Consider the following 22049-nt stretch of genomic DNA (forward strand, 5'->3'; position numbering starts at 1 on the left):
AGGAGTTCCATAGGGCAGCGCACAATTGGTCCAGCGCTGTCCGGGTTAGGGGGGGTTTGCCCGGGGGGTGGCTTTACTTGGCTCATCATGCTCTAGCGACTCTTTGTGGCAGGCCAGGCGCCTGCAGGCTGACTTCAGTAATCAGTTGAACGGTGTTTCCTCTGACACATTTGTCTGGCTGGCTTCCGGCTTAAGCGGTGGGTGTTAAGCGGTGCGGTTTGGTATGTCATGTTTCAGAGGACGCATGACTCGACCGTTGCCTCTACTGGGCCCATTGGGGGAGTTGCAGCGATGAGACAAGATCGGAATGGGAAATGATGTCAATTGGAAATCCTCGCTCTGTGAGAAACCAGAAATGAAAGGGAAAACTTTACCGATGTCAACTAGATTGTTGATGATGCATTGATCATTCTATAAATGTATGACATTATTCTGGTGATCAAGGCTTTATTTATACTGAACAAAAATATAAAAGCAAATTGAAACAGTTTAAAAGATTTGACTGAGTTACAGTTCATATAAGGAAATCAGTCAATTTAAATCAATTCATCAGGCCCCAATCAATGGATTTCACATAACTGGCCAGGAGTGCAGCCATGGGTGGGCCTTGGAGGGCATAGGCCCACCCACTTGGGAGCCAGACCCAGCCAATTATAATTATTTTTTCCCCCACAAAAGGGCTTTATTTAACGACAGAAATAGTCCTCAGTGTCATCAGCTGTCCGGGTGGCTGGTCTCAGACGATCCCGCAGGTGAAGAAGCCGGATATGGAGGTCCTTGGCAGGCATGGTTATACGTGGTCATTGGAGGCAGTTTATGGTAGAGAAATAAGCATTCAATTATCTGGCAACAGCTCTGGTGGACATTCCTTCCGGCAACATGCCAATTGCAGGCTCTGTCAACTTGAGACATCTGTGGCAATGTGTTGTGTGACAAAATTTGACATTTTAAAGTGGTGTATTATTTTCCCCAGCACAAAGTGCACCAGTATAATGATCATGCTGTTTAATCAGCTTCTTGATATGCCACACATGTTAGGTGGATGGATTATTTTGGCAAAGGAGAAATGCTCACTAATAGGGATGTAAACAAATTTGTGCGCAAAATTTGAGAGATGTAAGCTTTTTGTGCGAATGGAACATTTCTGGGACTTTTTATTTCAGCTCATGAAACATGGGACCAACACTTTACATGTTGTGTTTGTATTTTTGTTCAATGTAGTATTTTAGGCACATAGAGATGTACTTAGGCACATAAATCTACTTTCACCCCTGCCCATAAGTATTTCTCCAGTGGTGTCTTTGCTAATAATCTCAGTGATCACTGTCCAATTAGGGATACCAAACAGATTAACACTGATTCTCATATAATTCTGAAGAAACATTTTCCACCCACAAGCTTTTCTTCATGATATATGTTACTCTGACTTCTCTATCAGCTGCATGCCTGACCCTGAATTAGCATCTATTTTTATCTCTCTGGCAAACACGCTCCCTTTAAGCGCCTTAGAGTATAAAATAGAACAAATCCTTGGTTCTCTATAGAACTTTCAGATGTTGTTATGATGAGTAATCAGGCCTGGGCCAAGGCTAGAAAAACGGACTCTGTAGCTGATTGGCAGCTTTTCCAGATATTGAGAAATAGATGCACTTCCTCAACCAAGAAAATTAATCTAGCTACTTTCTAAGTTCTTTCTCGGACTCGGCTGATGTTAAACAGTTAATGCACTGAAGCTTGGAAATTCCTCTCCTTCACTGGCAAAGCAAGTTGTGTCAGACTCTGGCATCATTACTGAGAAAAATGTGATAAGTGATTCTTTTAATAAGCATTTTATCTCAGCTTTTTATTTGTAAGAAATTATGGTTTAATTGACCCTGGTCAGCCAGTCGCCTGCTTGCCCCTCTCCCATTTCAACAACTTTGTACTGATGTGTTAGACGCCTTGCCCAAGATTGAAAGAAAATCCACTGATTTGCTTGATAATTTCTTGCAGCAGCTTTCTGCTCCTCTGATTGCAGAATCTTTAACAAATATTTTTTATCTTACAATTCTTTCTGGTACCATCCCCAGGGTCAGGAAAGCGGCCCATATACTCCCCCTTTACAAAGGAGGTGGCCCGTGTGACCTAAATAATGATCGTCCCATTTCCAAACTCTTTTGCAAAAATTGTAGAATCCTTGGTAAATATCAAATAAAATTATGGACATAATAAGTTACAAACAATGCAAAACAAAAAACACAAAAGACCACAGTTGGTTTGGTGCCCTTAAAACGGCAGCCGTCCCCTCCAGCGCCATTGTCTACAGCTTTGAAATGCTTTAACTTCGAAATGTATATGGGGCTGCAGGGTAGCCTAGTGGTTAGAGCGTTGGACTAGTAACCAGAAGGTTGCAAATTCAAATCCCCGAGCTTACAAGGTACAAATCTGAATAGGCAGTTAACCCACTGTTCCTAGGCCGTCATTGAAAATAAGAATTTGTTCTTAACTGACTTACCTAGTAAAATAAATAAAATTCCTTTTAATTGACCTGTCTGAAGTCTTCGACACTGTGGATCACCCATTACTTATTCAGAGGCTATCATCAACTGGCCTGGACCAGGCTGTGTGTAGCTGGTTTGAAAATGATTTAAAGGACAGAACACAGTATGTATTTACTGATGGTGTTAAATCAGGTTTTCTGGACATAACAAAGGGTGTCCCACAGGGATTACGTTGCAGCCTTATTCTAAAATGTATTCAATAAATGTTTTTCCTCGTCGATCTCGTCGATACACCATAATGACAAAGTGAAAACAGTTTTTTTGAAAACCGAAATACGTTATTTACTTAACTATTTAGACCCTTGCTATTAGACTCGAAATTGAGCTCAGGTGCATCCTGTTTTCATTGATCATCCTTGAGATGTTTCTAAAACTTTATTGGAGTCCACCTGTGGTATATTCAATTGATTGGACATGATTTGGAAAGGCACACACCTGTCTATAGAAGGTCCCACAGTTGACAGTGTATGTCAGAGCAAAAACCAAGCCATGAAGTCGAAGGAATTGTCTGTAGAGCGTTGAGGCACAGATCTAGGGAAAGATACCAAAACATTTCTGCAGCGTTGAAGGTCCCCCAGAACACAGTAGCCTCCATCATTCTTAAAAGGAAGAAGTTTTGTACCACCAAGACTCTTCCTAAAGCTTGCCACCCAGCCAAACTGAGCAATCGGGGGAGAAGGGCCTTGGTCAGGAAGGTGAACAAGAACCCAATGGTCACTCTAACAGAGCTCCAGAGTTCCTCTGTGGAGAACCTTCCAGAAGGACAGACATCTCTGCAACAATCCACCAATCAGGCCTTAATGGCGTTCCCACCACCGCAGTGGACGAGCGTCGTAACCACTCTTCCACTGCAGGGGCCTGTCTGGCTCAGAGTCCATGGAAGCAGGGCCGGCTGATATCCCAGGACGCCCTTGAAGGAAATCCGGTGGAGGAGTGACGAAGTGATTTCTGGGCATAATCGGCCCAGGGAAGGAACCTGGTCCACTCCCCCTGCCGGGCCTGGCAGTGACTCCTTGGGAACCTCCCCAGCTCCTGGTTGGTCCTCTCCACCTGTTCGTTGGAGAGGGATTGGATGGTGCGGGTGATACCTGGGTGTCCAGCGGCGAGGGTGTGCCCAGGTCAACAGCCAATCTCTCACCCCCGTGGGGACATAGATGCGCTCTGGAGGGCAGGTAGCAGGAGCGGGTTCCTTCTCCAGAGCCTGGCAAATATTCACATATACGTCCCAACACACAGGGCCAACAATTCGGGAGGACAGATTGATAGACTGGAGGGGACTCACAGGACCCTCCACAAACGTGGGTGTGGGAAAGCAGGTCAGGTCCTCTGGGAATTCTGGTCCCCAGGCGGTAAGTTCAGGGAGGAGGCAAGGGCCTGGTCGATGAACTTCCCAGCGGAACCGGAGTCCACTAGAGCTGTAGAGACAACACTTGAGGGACAGCCAGTCAGGGAACCAGAAAGAGTTTGGTGGAAAATGATGATAATAGAATACTCATGCCTACCATGGGAGATGGATGGTCATGGGGCCACCTCTCTGCTCTAGACGACCCTGGGTTGGGACACACTGGACACCGCTGAAGCTGGTGCCCCTCCTGGCCAAAATAGGGACAGAGCCCCAGCTGTCTCCGGCGATGCCGCTCTGCTGCGGAGAAGTTTGGCACCTACCTCCATGGGTTCAGGCTCTGCCTCAGGACAGTCAAAGAAGGGAGACGAGTGACGAGGTGGACACTTGCACTCCCGAAGAAGGCTATCCAGACGGATGTCCATCGCGATGAGAGTTTCCAAGGATATGTTGTCTTCCCGACATGCCAACTCCATCTGGACCTCCTTGCGCAGTCCACTGTGGAATAGAGTGCAGAGCGCCGGCACATTCCATCCACTGCCACAGCCCGAAAGGTGAGGTTGTACTCCGCAGCGGTCTGGGCACCCTGCTGGTCGCTCACCTCCCTCTCTGCCCTCTGGAGGATGGTTGAAGGCCCACTGAACAGAGCCATGAACCTCTCATAGGAACCCAGCTCCTCCTCTCTTCTGTCCCAGATGACCGTAGCCCACTCCAATGCCCGTCTGGTCAGCAGGGAAATGACCGTGGCAACCTTGGACATCTCAGTGGTGGAGGCTCCTGTCTGATAGGCGAAATAGAGGGAGCACTGGAGTAGGAAGCCACGGCATTTCGATGGAGTACCATCATACTTCTCCAGAAGGGACAGTCGGGCATGGTTAACCTGGGCAGATGGCTGGGTAGGCTGGGTGACTGGCTCACTGTGACGACATGTGGTAGGAGGCCCTCCATCATAGGTATGGAGAACCTCGCTGGTGGTCTGGAGGCGGTGGAGAACATGGAGGAATTATTTCATGGTCGTACCCAGTGGAGCCAGCTGGTCGTGATGTTGGTGTAGATGACAGGCAGTATTCTGTATCGTATACACAGGGAGTCAAAAAGCAGATGCAGAAGGTGAGTTTAATAATAAGAAGCATGATGATAAACAAAACAGGAGTAGCGTACTGAACGTAAACAAAACCAATACTGCCTGAAGACTGAGGCTACTGAGGGCTAAATAAAGGGGAAGTAATCAAGTTAATGATTAAGTCCAGGTGTGCATAACGATGGGGAGCAGATGTGCGTAATATGGGCTGCCAGGTCCGGTGGTGAGTAGACCGTCGAGCGCCAGAGAAAGCGAACATGAGTAGGCGGGACATCTTCACTATTTACATTAACAATATTGGTTCAATCTGTAAAAAAGAAATACCTGTATGCAGATGACACTGTAGTGTATTCTATTGCCCCCACAGCTGAAAAGGCTCTGTCAGAGCTTCAATCTTCCTTTATTGCCCTGCAGAAAACCTTTGTTTAGTTGAAATTGGTACTTAATGCAGTTAAAACCAAGTATATGTTATTTTCCAAATCACGTAAAAATGTATCTCATGATTTATGCATACATACTATGGATGGTGCCCTCATTGATCATGTCCCATAAATATTTGTGCATCTGGATTGATGAAACACTATCTTTCAAAAGGCATGTTGATGAGTTGGTTAAGAAATTAAGAATTAAAATAGGCTTCTTCTATAGGGACAGGTCCTCTCTTTAGTTAAATAGCAGAAAACAAATCATTCAGTCAACATTCATTCTAGATATTGACTATGGCGATATAGTCTATATGAATGCAGCTGCCACCGTATTGAAGCCTTTGAACAGAGTTTATCATAGCGAATTTGGGTAATTACAGGTTCAGTACACATCATTTCATTTTGTACCAGAAAGTAGGCCAGCCCTCCTTAAAATCTTGTAGATCGATGCATTGCGCTCTTTTTGTCTATAAAGCCCTTGAGCATAAACTTCCGCCATACCTTACCTCTTTGTTAACCTTCAGACGTATAAGTTACCAGACCCGGACTCAGGGGTGGCTAACCCTGGAGATCCCTTCAATCGCCACCGAGTCAGGTAAATCTGCATTTTGTTTCTTTGCGCCTTTCATCAGGAATGATCTCCAAAAGTCCTTAAAGTTGGTGGAGTTGGTGCCTCTAGGGAAATTTAGGGGGATGTTAGAGGGCCTTTTACTGAAGAATGTGTTTGTTTCATGTGATTGTGTTTTGCTTTTTGTGTTTGGTGTTTGCTTTTCATGTATTTTCTAATAGATATGTATAGCATAATAGTTGTTTACTGATGTGTATAGTGGGCTCATCTGCAAAAGAGAACATGGTCTCAGAATGACTCCCTGCTTAAATAAAGGTTCAATAAAATACAAATGATTTGAACTCTGCAAGATGGTTGGAGGAAATGTACAAGACACATGGTCTAAATGTACATGGTCTAAAAAGGAGGTCAAGAGTTTATGGTACCTGGTATGTGCTGGCAGTAGTGGTGACTTGGTGAGATTCTCTGTGGGCTAGACTGGTTCAGACAGAGGATGTATGTTAGGGGAACTTCAGGCCAAACTCCTATGGTAATGTACTGTATCTGTCTGTCCTGCACTAGTGGATGTGAGACTGACTGGACAAAGGAGAAGACAGACAAAGCAGCTTTTCATAATGACTAAGCATAAACAGCCCTCTGTTGAGATTATAGTGGTCAGTAAGTGCTCTCTCTTTCACTTCACTCCTAACTCTGACTCCGGGTCTGGGGCTAGGTCTGGGGCTAGGTCTGGGGCTAGGTCTGGGGCTAGGTCTGGGGCTAGGTCTGGGGCTAGGTCTGGGGCTAGGTCTGGGTCTGGGGCTAGGTCTGGGTCTGGGGCTAGGTCTGGGGCTAGGTCTGGGTCTGGGGCTAGGTCTGGGGCTAGGTCTGGGTCTGGGGCTAGGTCTGGGGCTAGGTCTGGGGCTAGGTCTGGGTCTGGGGCTAGGTCTGGGTCTAGGTCTGGGTCTCTGTCTAAGTCTGGGGCTATTTCTGGGTCTAGGTCTGGGTCTCTGTCTAAGTCTGGGTCTAGGTCTGGTTCTAGGTCTGCGGCCAGGTCTGGGTCTATGTCTAAGTCTGGGTCTAGGTCTGGGTCTAGGTCTAGGTCTGCGGCCAGGTCTAGGTCTGGGTCTAGGTCTGGGTCTAGGTCTGCGGCCAGGTCTAGGTCTGGGTCTAGGTCTGGGTCTAGGTCTGGGTCTGGGTCTGGGTATGGTGCTACAGCGGGAGCACGCAGAGAGAAAGCGATAAACCTGTAGCATTATATAACCTCCCCCAGGCTAAGCCTCTTATGCACACTAAACATGCACGCACACACGCATTCACACACATACACACGCTTTGAATGCAAACATAATGATTCGTCACCCTACTATACTAGTAGAAAATGGTGTATGCAAAATACCTTAAGACACAATCAACCATCTGGTAGTACCTATTACGCTGAATAAAGATGCTCTTGGTTACTCTAACCAAAGGCTTATCCAGGAGGAATTTAACTTTAAATGCAAATCCTAACGATTGGACTTGTCTTTTGAGAGAAACTACCCCAAGTCTTGTGGAACCTTAGCTGTAGCAACAGTTCTGCAGTCCTGTCGGTGCAGAACTCGCTTACAGGCATTTTAAATTCTAGATAATTAGATAAACTGTCTGTGTGCTCTTTGAGTGTTACTGAGAGACAGTGAAAGGGAGTAGGAGGGAGAGCACTAAGTGGAAAGCCAGATTCTCTCTACTTGTTTGCAGCGCTTTAAGATTTGATGGTGATAGTGAGTGTGGCATTGTATTACTGGAGTGTCTGGATGAGATGTGTTGAGAATGCCTACAGTAAGTAGTGTCTGGATGAGATGTGTTGAGAATGCCTACAGTTAGTAGTGTCTGGATGAGATGTGTTGAGAATGCCTACAGTAAGTAGTGTCTGGATGAGATGTGTTGAGAATGCCTACAGTAAGTAGTGTCTGGATGAGATGTGTTGAGAATGCCTACAGTAAGTAGTGTCTGGATGAGATGTGTTGAGAATGCCTACAGTTAGTAGTGTCTGGATGAGATGTGTTGAGAATGCCTACAGTAAGTAGTGTCTGGATGAGATGTGTTGAGAATGCCTACAGTAAGTAGTGTCTGGATGAGATGTGTTGAGAATGCCTACAGTAAGTAGTGTCTGGATGAGATGTGTTGAGAATGCCTACAGTAAGTATGGGTGGTCTCTGCACTGCTAATAGGCCTAATTTAAAACTGGAGGCTACCAAGGTTTTCTTTGTGGTACCTTTACATGTGACATATGCTGTGCATACAAACATTCAAGTCATCTCACCAGGACTTCAGAAGCTGTCCTGTAGTATGTTAAACTGTTATGAGCACAGCAAACACCACTATGAGTGTGGTAAACACCACTGTAGCTAAGGGGAGTTCTATGGATTTGGCTCCGTGAAAGGTTCCACCCTTTTTATCTAAGGGTGCTTTATCTTAGAGGAATTTATGTGCATGTGTCTATTCACTTGTGTGCTGGTGTGTAATGCTACTGTTGATGTCAGGTTCCTCTGAGACCATCCATGGAATGTTCTTCCTGGTTTCCCAACAGATTCAGCAGACCTTCTTAATCTGCTCATTAATACTCCTGACCCAGTTGTGATGAAACCCCAGCCTCTGGACAGGCACAATCTTCCCCTTGTCTTAGCCAATGTGTCCGACTGTCTGCCTGCTCCTTCTTTTGGCTGGGGGATAAAGAGCTACCTCTGTCTGTATTGTTCTCTTAAAAGCCGGACATTAAACAAACCCGCTGTAGCTCCTCTGTTTTCAGCCCCACCAGTTAGAACCCTATTCAGGGTGCACGTAAACAAGGAATTATCGTTATCAGAGGGTTAGTCTGTCTATCTGCCTCCCTGCCAGTTCCTCCTGCCTGGCTCACATGCTGACTCATTGCTGCCATGCAGTGATGTCACTAGGAGTCATGTTCTGTAAATGCATTTCTTTATATCATGGCCCTGATTGGTTACACAGTAAAGGCTGGGACAACCCTCTATCTGTTATCAAGGAGTTTTTTCCCCCATTAAAGATGTTTGGATTGCCCTCCTAGGCATGTAACAAAAGATGAACTAGGCCTATAACATGAAGCACATGTTTAAACAGCCATGTCCATTCACAGGGGCTATAGTATCTTAAGTTAGAAATAACACAGACACATTATAAACAGTAATGCAAAATTGCATAACAGTTTCCGTGAAAGTGTCTGCTAAAGATAGACAATCCTGTGGGAAGAGAAGAAAGCTTGGAATGTCAGGTATAAATAAGCCCTTCATACATAGACAAAAAAAGGTATTTCAAACCTACTGGAAGAAGTGTGAGAAAAAGAAAGAGTGACAATGTGAACTATTTGAAGCTCTTGACTGAGTGGATATAGTAAAACTGTGTGTCAAAGGTCCTGATCATATTAATAGTCCCAGTATTGTAGAGATGGAGTAGCCTATGCTGTCTGATCCTTCTGGGATCAGCTGTAATAAAAGAAGCTGGTGTTCTCCACGCCTACAGCCATGTTTCTCTGACACACTTAAGGTTGAAGAGGCCTTGGAAAGACTCCAGTGTGTTTGAGTGAACACAGACACTCGACAAAGACACAACTCAACAAAGACACAATGCATTCAATGATCATTCTTCGTGGTTGTTTGACATGTAGAGTTTGTAATACTTCATGGGTAGTCTGGTGAGAGATGACTTAAAGCTGCTAAACTCTTGTTCACATTACTATGTGTGAGTGATCCCTGTGGGCACTGCTTGTAGGTGTGTGAAGGAATCACTCACTGTAATTTGATGACAGGAAGTCATATGATGCCTAGTATGCCACGTAGCTAGCTGCCTTATCTGAGTTACTGTTCATTAGACACGTGTAACTTCCTGGCATTGCAAACCTTTGAGGGCAAAAGCTTGACTTGCTCTAATGCTTGAAATGCTACTGTAAATTCCCCCAAAACATTGGTTTAACAGCACTTTACTGTAACAGTAATGTACTGTTAAACCAAAGTTTCTCAGGGATTTACAGTAACATATCGTACCTTTTTACAGTAACTTACAGGTAACTAACTGGCTTCAAGTAAGTTACCGTAAAAACAACACTTTTACAGTGTAGGTTAGTGATGGGGAAAACATTTTATACAGTTACATATCGTGATATTATTTTTGACAATATATCATATCATTTTGACAATATCACAATATTATTTTTGCGCTTGTTGGCTGTACCTGCACTAAGTATTTTTCCTTCATAGCTTGATCTCCACTTTCTTTTTAAGTAGGGAGCCAATTTGTTTTCAGTACTTTTATTTCCATGACTGATCAAAAATTGTTTTCTCGTGCCTCTCTCTTGTCCCTCTGCAGCAGACATATGGTGAGCAATATGTTTGTAACATGGAATCGCAATAAAATTACTGTATTGAATCGCAATACATATAGGATCGTGATAATATCATATTGTGAGGTCCCTGGCAATTCCCAGCCCTAGTGTAGGTCCGAATACAGTAGCTGGCTTTTGTAGTTTGTATTGAAGATGAAGATGAACAAAGAGGAGTTGGAAGCTTTATTACTCTTGAATGATCCAGAAGGAAATCAAACCATGTTTTTTAAGAGCTTGGGCCTGTCTTAGGTACCCTTGACTTGGTGTTGGAATAGTGTTAGGAAGGCTTCAACACTGCCTGCCGGCATCTGCTACATATTAACACATATTGTGGTCTCTGCCTTAATGCCTTGTTTTCCTGTGTCATGATGCCATCAGACAGACTCACACAACAGCTCCATCTGTTTCAGAGTGGCACTGGAAATACCGATCCATTGCAGCCATCCAGCTTCTCTGCCAATCTGCCCCTTCTCTTATTCACCATTCAACCCAACTGCTGCCTGCCAGTCTTTCTGCTGTGGTGATGGGGATAGCAGATTGGAGAAGCTAGCTAGCTAACTCTACTGTCAAGAGTGATTACCCAACCTTTTCCTGCCATTTACTATATTTGTCTCAACAAGGGTTTGTAAATACTGGCCAGCTGCTGCTGCTAGTTATGTTTGTGTACAGTGTACACATATTTAATGCCCCTCCCCTTCACAAATGTGACCGACCGGCTCAATTCGGTCCTATGTAGCAACATTTTAAATTGTATTTTTTACATAGGATAAAAGTAGAGACTCAAAGCTAGAAAATGGTATATCATACACTGCAGTTGAGGAACAATTGAAAAGTAATTCTGCTTTGAAAGTTTATAAACTTGTAACCCCACTTTTGAGAAAATGGACCTCAAATGTTTTGGTAAACCTACTGGAGAGCTCTACTTTGTCTACACCAATTCAGCATTATTCACACGCTCTTAAGCCTTAGCCCCACCCATCTCTTTAAGGATTCACATGTGTGGCCATGTGCTAAACTGAGTAAGGTAGTGTAGTAAATAACCTAAGATTTCAAGACTAAAAGTGATGAAAGTAGTAACAAAAATACACTTTATCTAGTCCTTGGCCTACATCCTAATCTGACTTTGGTGCAGGACATGTTGTCCTTCACATTACCGGTAAACACACACTATATCAAATAAAATCTAAGTTGCACATGCACAGGAATTATTTGATGATTCTTACCCAGACACACTTGTCAAAATGAATGGTTCATGTGAAAGAAATGCTATAACAACCCCCCAGCCACATCTAGCTAAGTGGAGAGGTCAGTATTGTCTAGGCATGTACACATATTCTTGAAATACAATAGATTACCGTAGTCACCCACAGACACACATGGCTAACTTGATATATCATGTAATCATCTGGCAAAGCAGAGTCTTTTGTTTAGACATGTAGCTTGCTAGCTAGTTAGCTAAACAATGAACCTAATGGTGCTTTCAAGACGAGGTCAAATCATGACGTCAGTGATTTTCAGGTCGGAAAGTTGGGGCTCTAGAAAGAGGCCTGAGTTCCCGAGTTTGAATTCTGAGTTAGATGACTATTCAAAATGATTTTTCCCAGTAGGAGCTTATTTTTTTCCAAGTTCCCAGTTGTGCTGAACGCACTGAAGTCGGAGGTCAGAGATTTCCAAGTTCCAGAGTTCCCAGTTGTTTTGAATGTGCCAATAATCCCAACCTATGCTACTAGCAATACAAACTGATTGTCATAGCTAGCCACCATGCATGAATCTGCAGGTAGCTAAAGCTAACCAACTAGGTTCAATGTTAGCTAGCTGACATTAGGCTATAATTAGCAATGCAAATGGATTTCAGAATAAGAATGCCTAGTTTCTTAAACAAATGTGTTGATATCAAATGGGGTGAAGAGAGAAGTGTGTAGATGCATTATGCTAAATGGGGCAGATAGCTTTGTTTTTAGCATTGTTTTTTTAATGCCCACATGGGCCGTTAGTTTGAAGGGCGCTGGTCTTTTCTGTGCACTGTGAATTTTGCTGTTGTTCTCCCAGAGCAGAACAGAAAAGCTCTGCCGGTGGAGGGGAGCCATCTGCTACTTGTGTGTGTCTCTGGTGCCAACATGGGCTTCTGCATGGGTGTGGTGGGTGTGAGCCTGTGGTCGCTCTGTCACACAGTCCATAACTGCACAGTGTCATATGCCACCACTTCCGTCCCCTGCACAGATCTCTCTTCTCTAAATCTGACCTCTTTCTCCCTCCCTCAATTTCTGACAATGTGATGCCATGAGGGAACATGATGCTATGGCGATGCAGGTTTCTGTAAGAGATGAGGAACGTGACCTTGTGTGAACATTGTGTTCAACTGCACATTATCAAAATGTTTCAGTTCCTCCTTAGAGAGAGGAGGGGGGAGGAGAGATAGATAGATAGATAGATAGATAGATAGATAGATAGATAGATAGATAGATAGATAGATAGATAAACAATACATTTTGTTTTCCAATATGTTTTTTTCTAACCATCATTGAACACAAAATAGCGTCCATTCGACACCAGTTTCACATGAATATTGGCAGCACTGATACTGTTTCTCCTATTTCCTCCTCCCTCTCCATCTGTTGATAACTACACAACACAATCAAGACCAAAGTAAGGCATCATGACCAAAGTAAGGCATCATGCTTTGTGAGGGTCTGTGGTGTGCCTCGGGTAAGGTCATTATGATGCTAATAAGTCTGCGGCATTCGCTGTGTTTTTCTCTCCAACGGTATGGAACTCAACACAAAGGCCTTTAAACCACACAGACCCTCTCCATACATCACCCCACTGAGCACTGAGCACAGACATCAATTCAACGTCTTTTTCACATTGGTTCTATGTCATTTCAATGAAATGACATGGAAACAACGTTGATTTAACCAGTGTGTGCCCAGTGGGACGTCATATGTGTTGTGACCGCTGTGTGCAGTCTGATCAAAATAACCCTCTGGTTCATTCTCAAAGAAGGAGATAGGAGCTTATCACAGGACATCAGATTAGTAGTGGCTGCATGTATGCAGCATCATGAAACATGATCTAATCTCCTGGTACATATCTAGGTTGACCTGTACTTATATAATGATAATATTACCCAGAAAACATCTGGTTCATCTGAAGTTTGACGTAGTTGTAGAGTCTGCCTGTCCCGATGGGGCAAGGCTGGCTGGCTCGCCCCATAAAGGCTAGCTATTGGATTTGACTTGCATTAGAATCTCAGCAACATAATCGATAGCCCCATCGAACAGGTGAGCGGCGAGGCTAATACAGTCTGTGATTCAAATAACTCTACCAACCCATCACTACTGAATGTTGAGTGCTGCTGTTTTTATACACAGTGAACACACCAGGACTCAGGGTATTCTCTCTAAAGGGAATTCTCTCTGAATATTGGGCTTCTAGTCAACAGAAAAACATATTTATAGACACCATTAATTGAAAACTCTGGTATTCGGTGTTTGTAGCATCCATACCATTTATGGGCTCTGTTTTTTTATACCAGCTCATTACTTAGATTTTTTAAAAACATTGTGAGTACTACCATTTTAGAGAGTTATGGATGATAGACTAAGTTAGTAAACTGTATACGGTTGATTGACTCTTTTCTTTCTTTCCATTCCAGCCATTAAGGTGAACTGCCTGGGATCATGTGGGGTCTCCAACAAAATGAACGACATGTCATGGACACTGGAAGAGCAATACTTCAGCAGCACACTGTCTGTAGCTGACAAAGGTGAGGACTATGGAAGCCATTTTGGGGCCACTAATTCAACATGCATAGAGTATAAGGTATAGAATGAGAATCTAAATAGAGGCTCTTCAGTGGCCGTGTTGCAGCCCTCTTCATCTCTGTTGATTATAAAATGTATGATAATGTAGCTTTCTGCCTCTCGATTGGGTTTTTGTCCGCAAGAGTGGTTTTGCATTTAGATTGGTGATCACTCTAAGGGATAATTAACATTTTCCACAGCTCTTGTGACAAAACTAGTGAAACTGCCATCAGCTAAAGTAGTAGTTCCCTGCATATGGGTGTTCCTGCACTAAATGTTCTGTCTGCCCTCTCAGATGAGAAACATGGCTGTGCCTAACAATTACTGATCAAGAGAAGAGATGTGCTGTGCTCCACAGATCCCATCTGTTTAACTGTCTGGTGGTGCTCTGTCCTAGTACTGGTCAGGGAGTTCAGTATGTGATCTGTGAAGAACGTAATTTATGCTGGTTAGATTAACGTACCACCAATATGTTGCTTAATATTTAACTCCACCACCTCTCTCACCTATAGACCCAGTGTTTTTACCAGAGAGCAGGCTGTTCAACTCTGTTTTCTTTCTTCCTGTCTACATATATAGTATAATCCATAGTCTTTCCTTGTTATTTTTATATATTCTATATCCATACTGATGAATTAACCCATAACTTTGGTGTTGAAAGCACTTTGCTCCAACAACCCACTAAGCCGTACAATTACAATCTGAACCGCACAATTACAGTCAATCGAGCTGATTTAATCTTTTTGATGTAATTTAATAATAAAATCAGGGAGGTAGAACTTCTAGGCAGAATTCCTCTGTCCAGTGTCTGTGTTCTTTTGCCCATCTTAATCTTTTCATTTTATTGGCCAGTCTGAGATATTACTTTTTTTTTGCAACTCTGCCTAGAAGGCCAGCAACCCGGAGTCGCCTCTTCACTGTTGATGTTGGGACTGGTGTTTTGCGGGTACTATTTAATGAAGCTGCCAGTTGAGGACTTGTGAGGCGTCTGTTTCTCAAACTAGACGCTCTAATGTACTTGTCCTCTTGCTCAGTTGTGCACCGGGGCCTCCCACTCCTCTTTCTATTCTGGTTAGGGCCAGTTTGCGCTGTTCTGTGAAAGGAGTAGTACGCAGCGCTGTATGAGATCTTCAGTTTCTTGGCAATTTCTCACCTGGAATAGCCTTCATTTCTCAGAACAAGAATAGACTGACGAGTTTCAGAAGAAAGGTCTTTGTTTCTGGACAAAAAATTTGCTTTTCTTAAAAAACAAGGACATTTCTATGTGGCCCTAACTTTGAACGGTAGTACTGTATATATATATATACAGTACCAGTCAAAAGTTTAGACACACCTACTCATTCAAGGGTTTTTCTTTATTTTTACTATTTTCTACATTATAAGACATCAAAAATATGAAATAACACATATGGAATCATGTAGTAAGCAAAAAAGTGTATATATAAAAATATAAATATATTTGAGATTCTTCAAAGTAGCCACGCTTTGCCATGATAACAGCTTTGCACACTCTTGGCATTCTCTCAACCAGCTTCACCTGGAATGCTTTTCCAACAGTTTTGAAGGAGTTCCCTCATGTGCTGAGCACTTGTTGACTGCTTTTGCTTCACTCTGCGGTCCAACTCATCCCACACCATCTCAATTGGGTTGAGGTCGGGTGATTGTGGAGGCCAGGTCATCTGATGCAGCACTCCATCACACTCCTTCTTGGTCAAATAGCCCTTACACAGCCTGGAGGTGTGTTTGGTGATTGTCCTGTTGAAAAACAAATGATAGTCCCACTAAGCAGAAGCCAGATGGGATGGCGTATCGCTGCAGAATGTAGTGGGAGCCATGCTGGTTGTGTGAAAACTTACACGGGCTACTAGTCAGTCTGTCTTGCTTTCTTTGTCTGTGTGTGTCTGTGTATGTATGTCTGTCTAAATGTGATTTTGCTTGTCTATCTGACCAAGTGAAATCTCTCTTACAGGTACACTGGCAGCTGGCGAGCACAGCTTCCCCTTTCAATTTCTCATTCCAGGTATGTTTGAAATTAGTCTGGAAAAGCTGTTGAACTGCATTCCACCATGTCAACCATACTGAGGTCAATGTAAAAAAAACAAAAAACATCTTTACAGTATACCAGAACTGTTGTTAGTGACGTTGAAGGAAACTGGTAAAACAGCTGATAACGTGAAGTTTCTGAACAGGCACAGTGTTTGTTGCCTTTGTAGTATTGCCTAATGCCCTTGGCTCTTTGTCTCACAATGAAAGAACATTCAGTACAGTTTTTTCAGGTAAATAAAGAGATGTCTTTTCATATCACAGGTAGGGCACACTATTGACTCTGTCTCTGCACTTGTGCTTTATGCACTTCACCTTAAAGAGGGGCTGAACTTCCTGATTTAGCCTCGGTTTCAATTCCCCTCATTAGGAAATGCGACTGAGAATGAGATTTGGGTTTTGGAGGTGTGCTTTGATGTGGGTGTCTTGTGTGTACGGTCAAACATGGGAAGTGTTTGTACTATCACTGACAAAACAGTACACAGTTACAGTCACTCACCCTTCTCAATAGCTTGAAACAGTTTAAGGTCTTGTGTCTGGAAGGAGCCTAGGCAAGCTAGCCAACTTCTTTCCCCAATTAGCTTCAGCCGGTGTGCGACTGTGGCAAAGGTGGTTTGACTTTGGATAGCCTATCTCTGGGGATAGTTAGAGACCATCAATAAATTACACAATGTAAATGAGGCAATATTTTCATGTTGCCCAGATTTGAGTTGTCTCATTAAATGCTTTAAATATTTGTATATGAATTTCTACAATTTATAGGTGGTTTGAGGTTAAGTCATTGACATTTGGAGCTATTGATTAAAAAAAATATTGTCCCATGTACATTGTGTAATTTACCGGTGGTCCCTAACTAGCTCCCATAGGGATATCGAATGTCATACCAAGTTTACCATGGGCATTATGATCGGTGCGCTCCGAATTGATGATTACTTGGGTGCTGCCAGCTGTAATCATGTGGGCAGGATTGAAATCAACCCAACTCAAGAAAGACTTTTACGGTACCCTTCATTCCATGATATATATTTTATTCCTAATTATCTCACAAATTGCCATTTTTGACGAGACTGACTTTATAAGAAAATGTATCCTATATACACTTTGTCGTCAATTTTGACTCTGGAATGTTTTTGACTCATATTGACGCCACTTTCAAAAGGAGAAGTTGTCCCGTTCGTCATAGTGATGAGACCAAGGTGCAGCGTGATAGGCGTACATACTACTTTAATAAAGAACAAACACTGAACAAAACAACAACCCGAACGTGAAGCTATATAACAAGTGTGCTGACAGGTACAAACCAAAAAAAACTAAATGGAACATCGCAACCTAAATAGGATCCTCAAGCAGACAACGATAAACAGCTGTCTCTGATTGGGAACCAATTCAGGCCACCATAGACCTACATATACTTAGACATACTAAAACCCATGTGACATGGGTTTATTTTGTGTTGTGTTTATGTATGGGGGTTTTTCGTAGGTTTTGGGATTGTGGCTTAGTGGGGTTTTCTAGCATTGTTTGTTGTGTTTGTTGTTCACCAGATAGGGCTGTTTTGGTTTTCATTCCGTTTTTGTATTGTTCGCTTTTCTTCTTTATTAAACATGTATGTAAATTACCACGCTGCATTTTGGTCCGACTCTCCTTCGACGGAAGAAAACCGTGACACAGAGGTTGCTTATTACGTTAATTTATCAATATCTATCACTCCCGTGTTTAATTGCTATATCTTAATTACCTCGCCACTGTGGCCTATTTATTGCCTTACCTCCCTTATGTTATCTCATTTTCACACTGTATATAGACTTTTCTCTACAGTATTATTAACTGTATGTTTGTTTATTCCATGTGTAACTGTGTTGTTGCATGTGTCAAACTGCTTTGCTTTATCTTGACCAGGTCGCAGTTGTAAATGAGAACTTGTTCTCAACTAGCCTACCTGGTTCTGGTGAAAAATGGTGAAATAAATAAATAAAATTAAAAAAATAAAATACTAAATTTGCTCTTTAATCCTAAATGCTTCAGTCAGCCAATATCTCCTGTCTAAGTGGGTGATATATGTCAAAGTCGGCCATGTAAGTCATCCCCGACCAAGTACTAACACAAAGGCAGAGTTAACAAGTGCTAGTAGCCGAGAGAGTCATATTGTGTCCCCACAGACACACCCCTGTGTGATAACACATGACATTTAGAATGCTTCTTTTGACTGGACTGTGAACTCGAGTACATGCAGGTGTGAGGTCACAGACAGTTCAGTGTCTGTCCATTAGGCTCCACTCTGTCTGGGCTCGGTGGGGTGGGATGGATGTCTATATATAGTCCTTTAGTCCTGTCAGTGTTTAATTGCGCCTTGTGGGCCCCCTGCCCCCCCGCTGTTCCTCCCACCCTCGTCTACAGAACAACAGGCAGAAGACATGATAATTCCAGAGCTGATGACGGGATCATCCAGGCAGTGACCCAGTGACAGTGCCCCCTGCTTGTTGTCAGGTCAGGGGCTGACAGGGGAGGCTTTAACATCTAGGCTCGAGAGCTCCTCCAAATAGGATGCTACATTAAAACTGCTGTTCATGCTGTGAGGACTGGTGGATGTACTTAAACACTGACAAGTAAAGCCTTAAAAACAGGAGCCATTGGTTCTGTGGAGGATGCTGGAGAAGAGATAGTGGAAGAGCTTTTTGTCAGGCCCATAGACTCAGTCAGACAAGTGCCCCTGGTGCTGGGTTCCCTCTGGCCAGGAGCCTGTCTGTGTCTGTTCTGCCAAGCCTTTTCCACCCAGCCTGCTGCTCCTCACTAATCCTTATTGACAGCAGGAAATTCCTCTGTGCAGCACCCACTACTGACATTATCATTTAAATGAGTCGGAGTGCAGAATTAGAATGGATCATACTGAGAAGTCCAGAGACTTGTTTGTTCTGTGTACACCTTGAAAACTCTACCATATTGAATCAATCTATTTATTCCAATGATTTATAGGAATGTACAATAATGTGTTTGGTTCAAGGCCAATGGGTAAATCAGTGGACACCACGCATTCTAATTTGAATGTATGAGCACCTGTCATGCTTTAAGGCATGAGCTGAAAACAATAGATGGACATTTCTATTACACAGTATGACCTTTGTAAATGTATTCGGATTGAGGATATACTGTAGACGTATCTCTGTTTGTCCTGAACTTCATCCTGTAATTCTCCATCCAACCTCTCAGAATTGTTATTTTTGTCTTTCCCTTCTCCAGTTTCCTTTCCTCATTCCCTTCCCCTCCTCCTTTATCATCTGTCCTTTCTGGACTGTGTAAATCAACAGTGTCCTCCTCCTGTCCTCTTAGGAGGGGATTTGTACAGCTCAGACAGATGAGCACAGACACTTGGTGACAGCGCTGCTAGGAGCACTGAGTATCTGTCCCCCTGATCTGATCTATCTGCCTCCCACTGCTCAGACCAAGCACTGACTGGCATTTCTCTGATAAAGCACACACAATGACCAGACATAACTTTAGACTGCCAGTCTGTTTTAGTTAGAATCTCATATCCTTGCTTATAGGATTCATCTGCAGACAGCACAGGCTTTGGTTAATGTCGATGCAGTAGCTGTAGCACTTGATGTTGTGAATTATTTATCTCCATGAGTACATTTTTGTATACAACCTTAAACTTTCTGTGGTCAATCTTGCACTGTCTAATAGCTGTATTTCTCTCTGCCCAACCAAGTGGCTGCCCCGACCTCCTTTGAAGGGCCCTTTGGGAAGATTGTTTACCGTGTGAGAGCCATCATAGACACACCTCGCTTCTCCAAGGACTACAAGGCCCAGAGGCCCTTCTACCTACTTAACCTGCTCAACCTCAACCAAGTGCCCAACATTGAGGTAAAGACCAGTCAACACTGTCTCAACAATATAATTCAATTGTTTTGTAATGCAGTCATTTCAATGGAATTACCTAAAAAAATAACTAGATATAGTACTTGGCTAGAGACCGTCTACTGGAACAGTAGATAATGTCTGTAGAGGACAGTGAACTACCCGTAGAATGCCCACTTATTTGATCATGCCTTATTTAGTTTGATAGTTATGGGATTTGATTTCAGCACAATGAGCGCAGCACAACCACTATCTTGTCTTTTATTAAAGATTACAGGAGGACTCCTCCTTACCCCCAGCTCTAATTTCTCTGTTTCTATGCTCTGTTCACCTGTCCGTTGGAACGGCTTGTTTTATCCTTCCTATGACTGCTTCTCCCCAGCAACCCAGTTATGCTGTGACCACTAAGAGGTTCAGCTACCTCCTGGTGAAGACGGGCACCCTCATGATGAAGGCTTGCAGTGACCAGAGGGGATACACACCAGGCCAGATCATCAGACTAGCCACTGAGATCCACAACAAGTCAGGCAAGGACACGGGCTGCGTGCTGGCCAGCCTCATACAGGTACTCAAGACCTATTTAATGTCTCATGTGCTCTTGTTCCTTTACCTATTTTGTCCTGCAAAACAGATAGTCTGACTGGTTTATGGGCAAATGCTGATATACCGTATATTTTGATGTGAAGTGAAGTGATGTGATGCTTTGCTCTGTATTGTCTCATCTGTATGTTGGTCTGATGGGCTTCACTCTGATGAATCTCTCCTGATCAGAAAGTGACTTATAAGACCAAACGGGCTGTTTTCGACCTGCGGACCATAGCAGAGGTAGAGGGGGCGGGAGTGAAGGCGGGGAAACACGCTGAGTGGCGGGAGCAAATCATCGTACCGCCCCTACCCCAGTCTGTCCTGGCCGGCTGTAGCCTTATAGAGATCGATTACTTCATCCAGGTTAGTAACACCCTCAATGAAGTGCACTTGTTGGGATCCCCTCAATGAATAGTGTTGTTCACAAGTGGTGCTTTAGACTTGTAGCAGTTGTACAGTGTTCTTTCTATAGTTGTAGTTAAATAAAGTTGTAATATAAACCAGACACTGTTCCTCATACTGTATCATAGTGCTGTAATCCTCTCATTAACCCAATGCACCTGTGATGTAGTATGCTGTAAATCATTCATGCTCAGTCTCAGATGTCTCTTTAGTGAGTTCAGGGATTATAACTATGGTAATCTCTTGTTCCTAATACAGTATGGCAAAGCTATTTTTGTCAGTACAGTCCTTAAAGGCCCAGTGCAGTCAAAAATGTGATTTTGCTGTGTTTTATATCTATTTCCACACTATGAGGTTGGAAAAGTACTGTGAAATTGGGAAAATGATGTAGGGCTGACCCCATTTAGTTGACTGTTCGATTGTTTGATCAATAGGCTGTTGGTCGACTGAGATTTTTGTAGTCGAGCAGTTGCAAAAAAACTAAAAACATGGTGTACAAGACACCTGTCTGAGTGGACTGATCCGTTCTGGAGGCTGTGGGGATGGCTCAGTCCATCAGTCTTAAGACATGTGCTACTGAAATTGTATATGGTTATAATATGTAAGAACAATGGTACAACAGAAATAAAGATTTTATTATTTTATAACACACGCGCTTTCTCGTGTTGAATAGAGGTCGCTGTCCGCGGTTCTGGAACACATCAACATTGGTGTTGAGAACAATGCAGCGGAGGCAACAGCGGAGTTAGGAGATGAGAAAACAGCCCTTGTCTTAATTGTCTAAGAAAAGTGAGGAGAGAGGAAACGCCAAATTAATTAGGTCTATAATCAATCGCCTTAACTGTTAAACGTGCCTGGCTTTATAAATCATCCATACATATCTACAGAAATAAGACAGATCCTGCTTCTGTTGCCTGTTTAAGTGTTTGGTTGATAGCCTACCGATTCCGTGAGCATCAAACCTCACGCAACAATTGAACAAATTGGGCTGTTTTTAATCTTTGCTATGCTCTAATATATTTTGTTAGACCAGCCTCTCTGGTGTTATTTG

At 43.2% G+C, this 22049-nt stretch overlaps 1 protein-coding gene across 1 annotated transcript in view; it reads left to right on the plus strand.

The window, feature by feature from the left end:
• The window catches only part of LOC112219731 (arrestin domain-containing protein 1), a 40260-nt gene that overhangs the window by 13751 nt on the left and 4460 nt on the right, over nt 1-22049 (plus strand). Inside the window, 5 exon segments of the mRNA XM_024381258.2 lie at nt 13963-14073; nt 16080-16130; nt 19863-20017; nt 20394-20576; nt 20783-20959. Of these exon segments, the coding sequence (XP_024237026.2) occupies nt 13963-14073; nt 16080-16130; nt 19863-20017; nt 20394-20576; nt 20783-20959 (677 nt within the window).

This window comes from Oncorhynchus tshawytscha, linkage group LG20, assembly GCF_018296145.1.
Source record: "Oncorhynchus tshawytscha isolate Ot180627B linkage group LG20, Otsh_v2.0, whole genome shotgun sequence".
Taxonomy (NCBI): domain Eukaryota; kingdom Metazoa; phylum Chordata; class Actinopteri; order Salmoniformes; family Salmonidae; genus Oncorhynchus; species Oncorhynchus tshawytscha.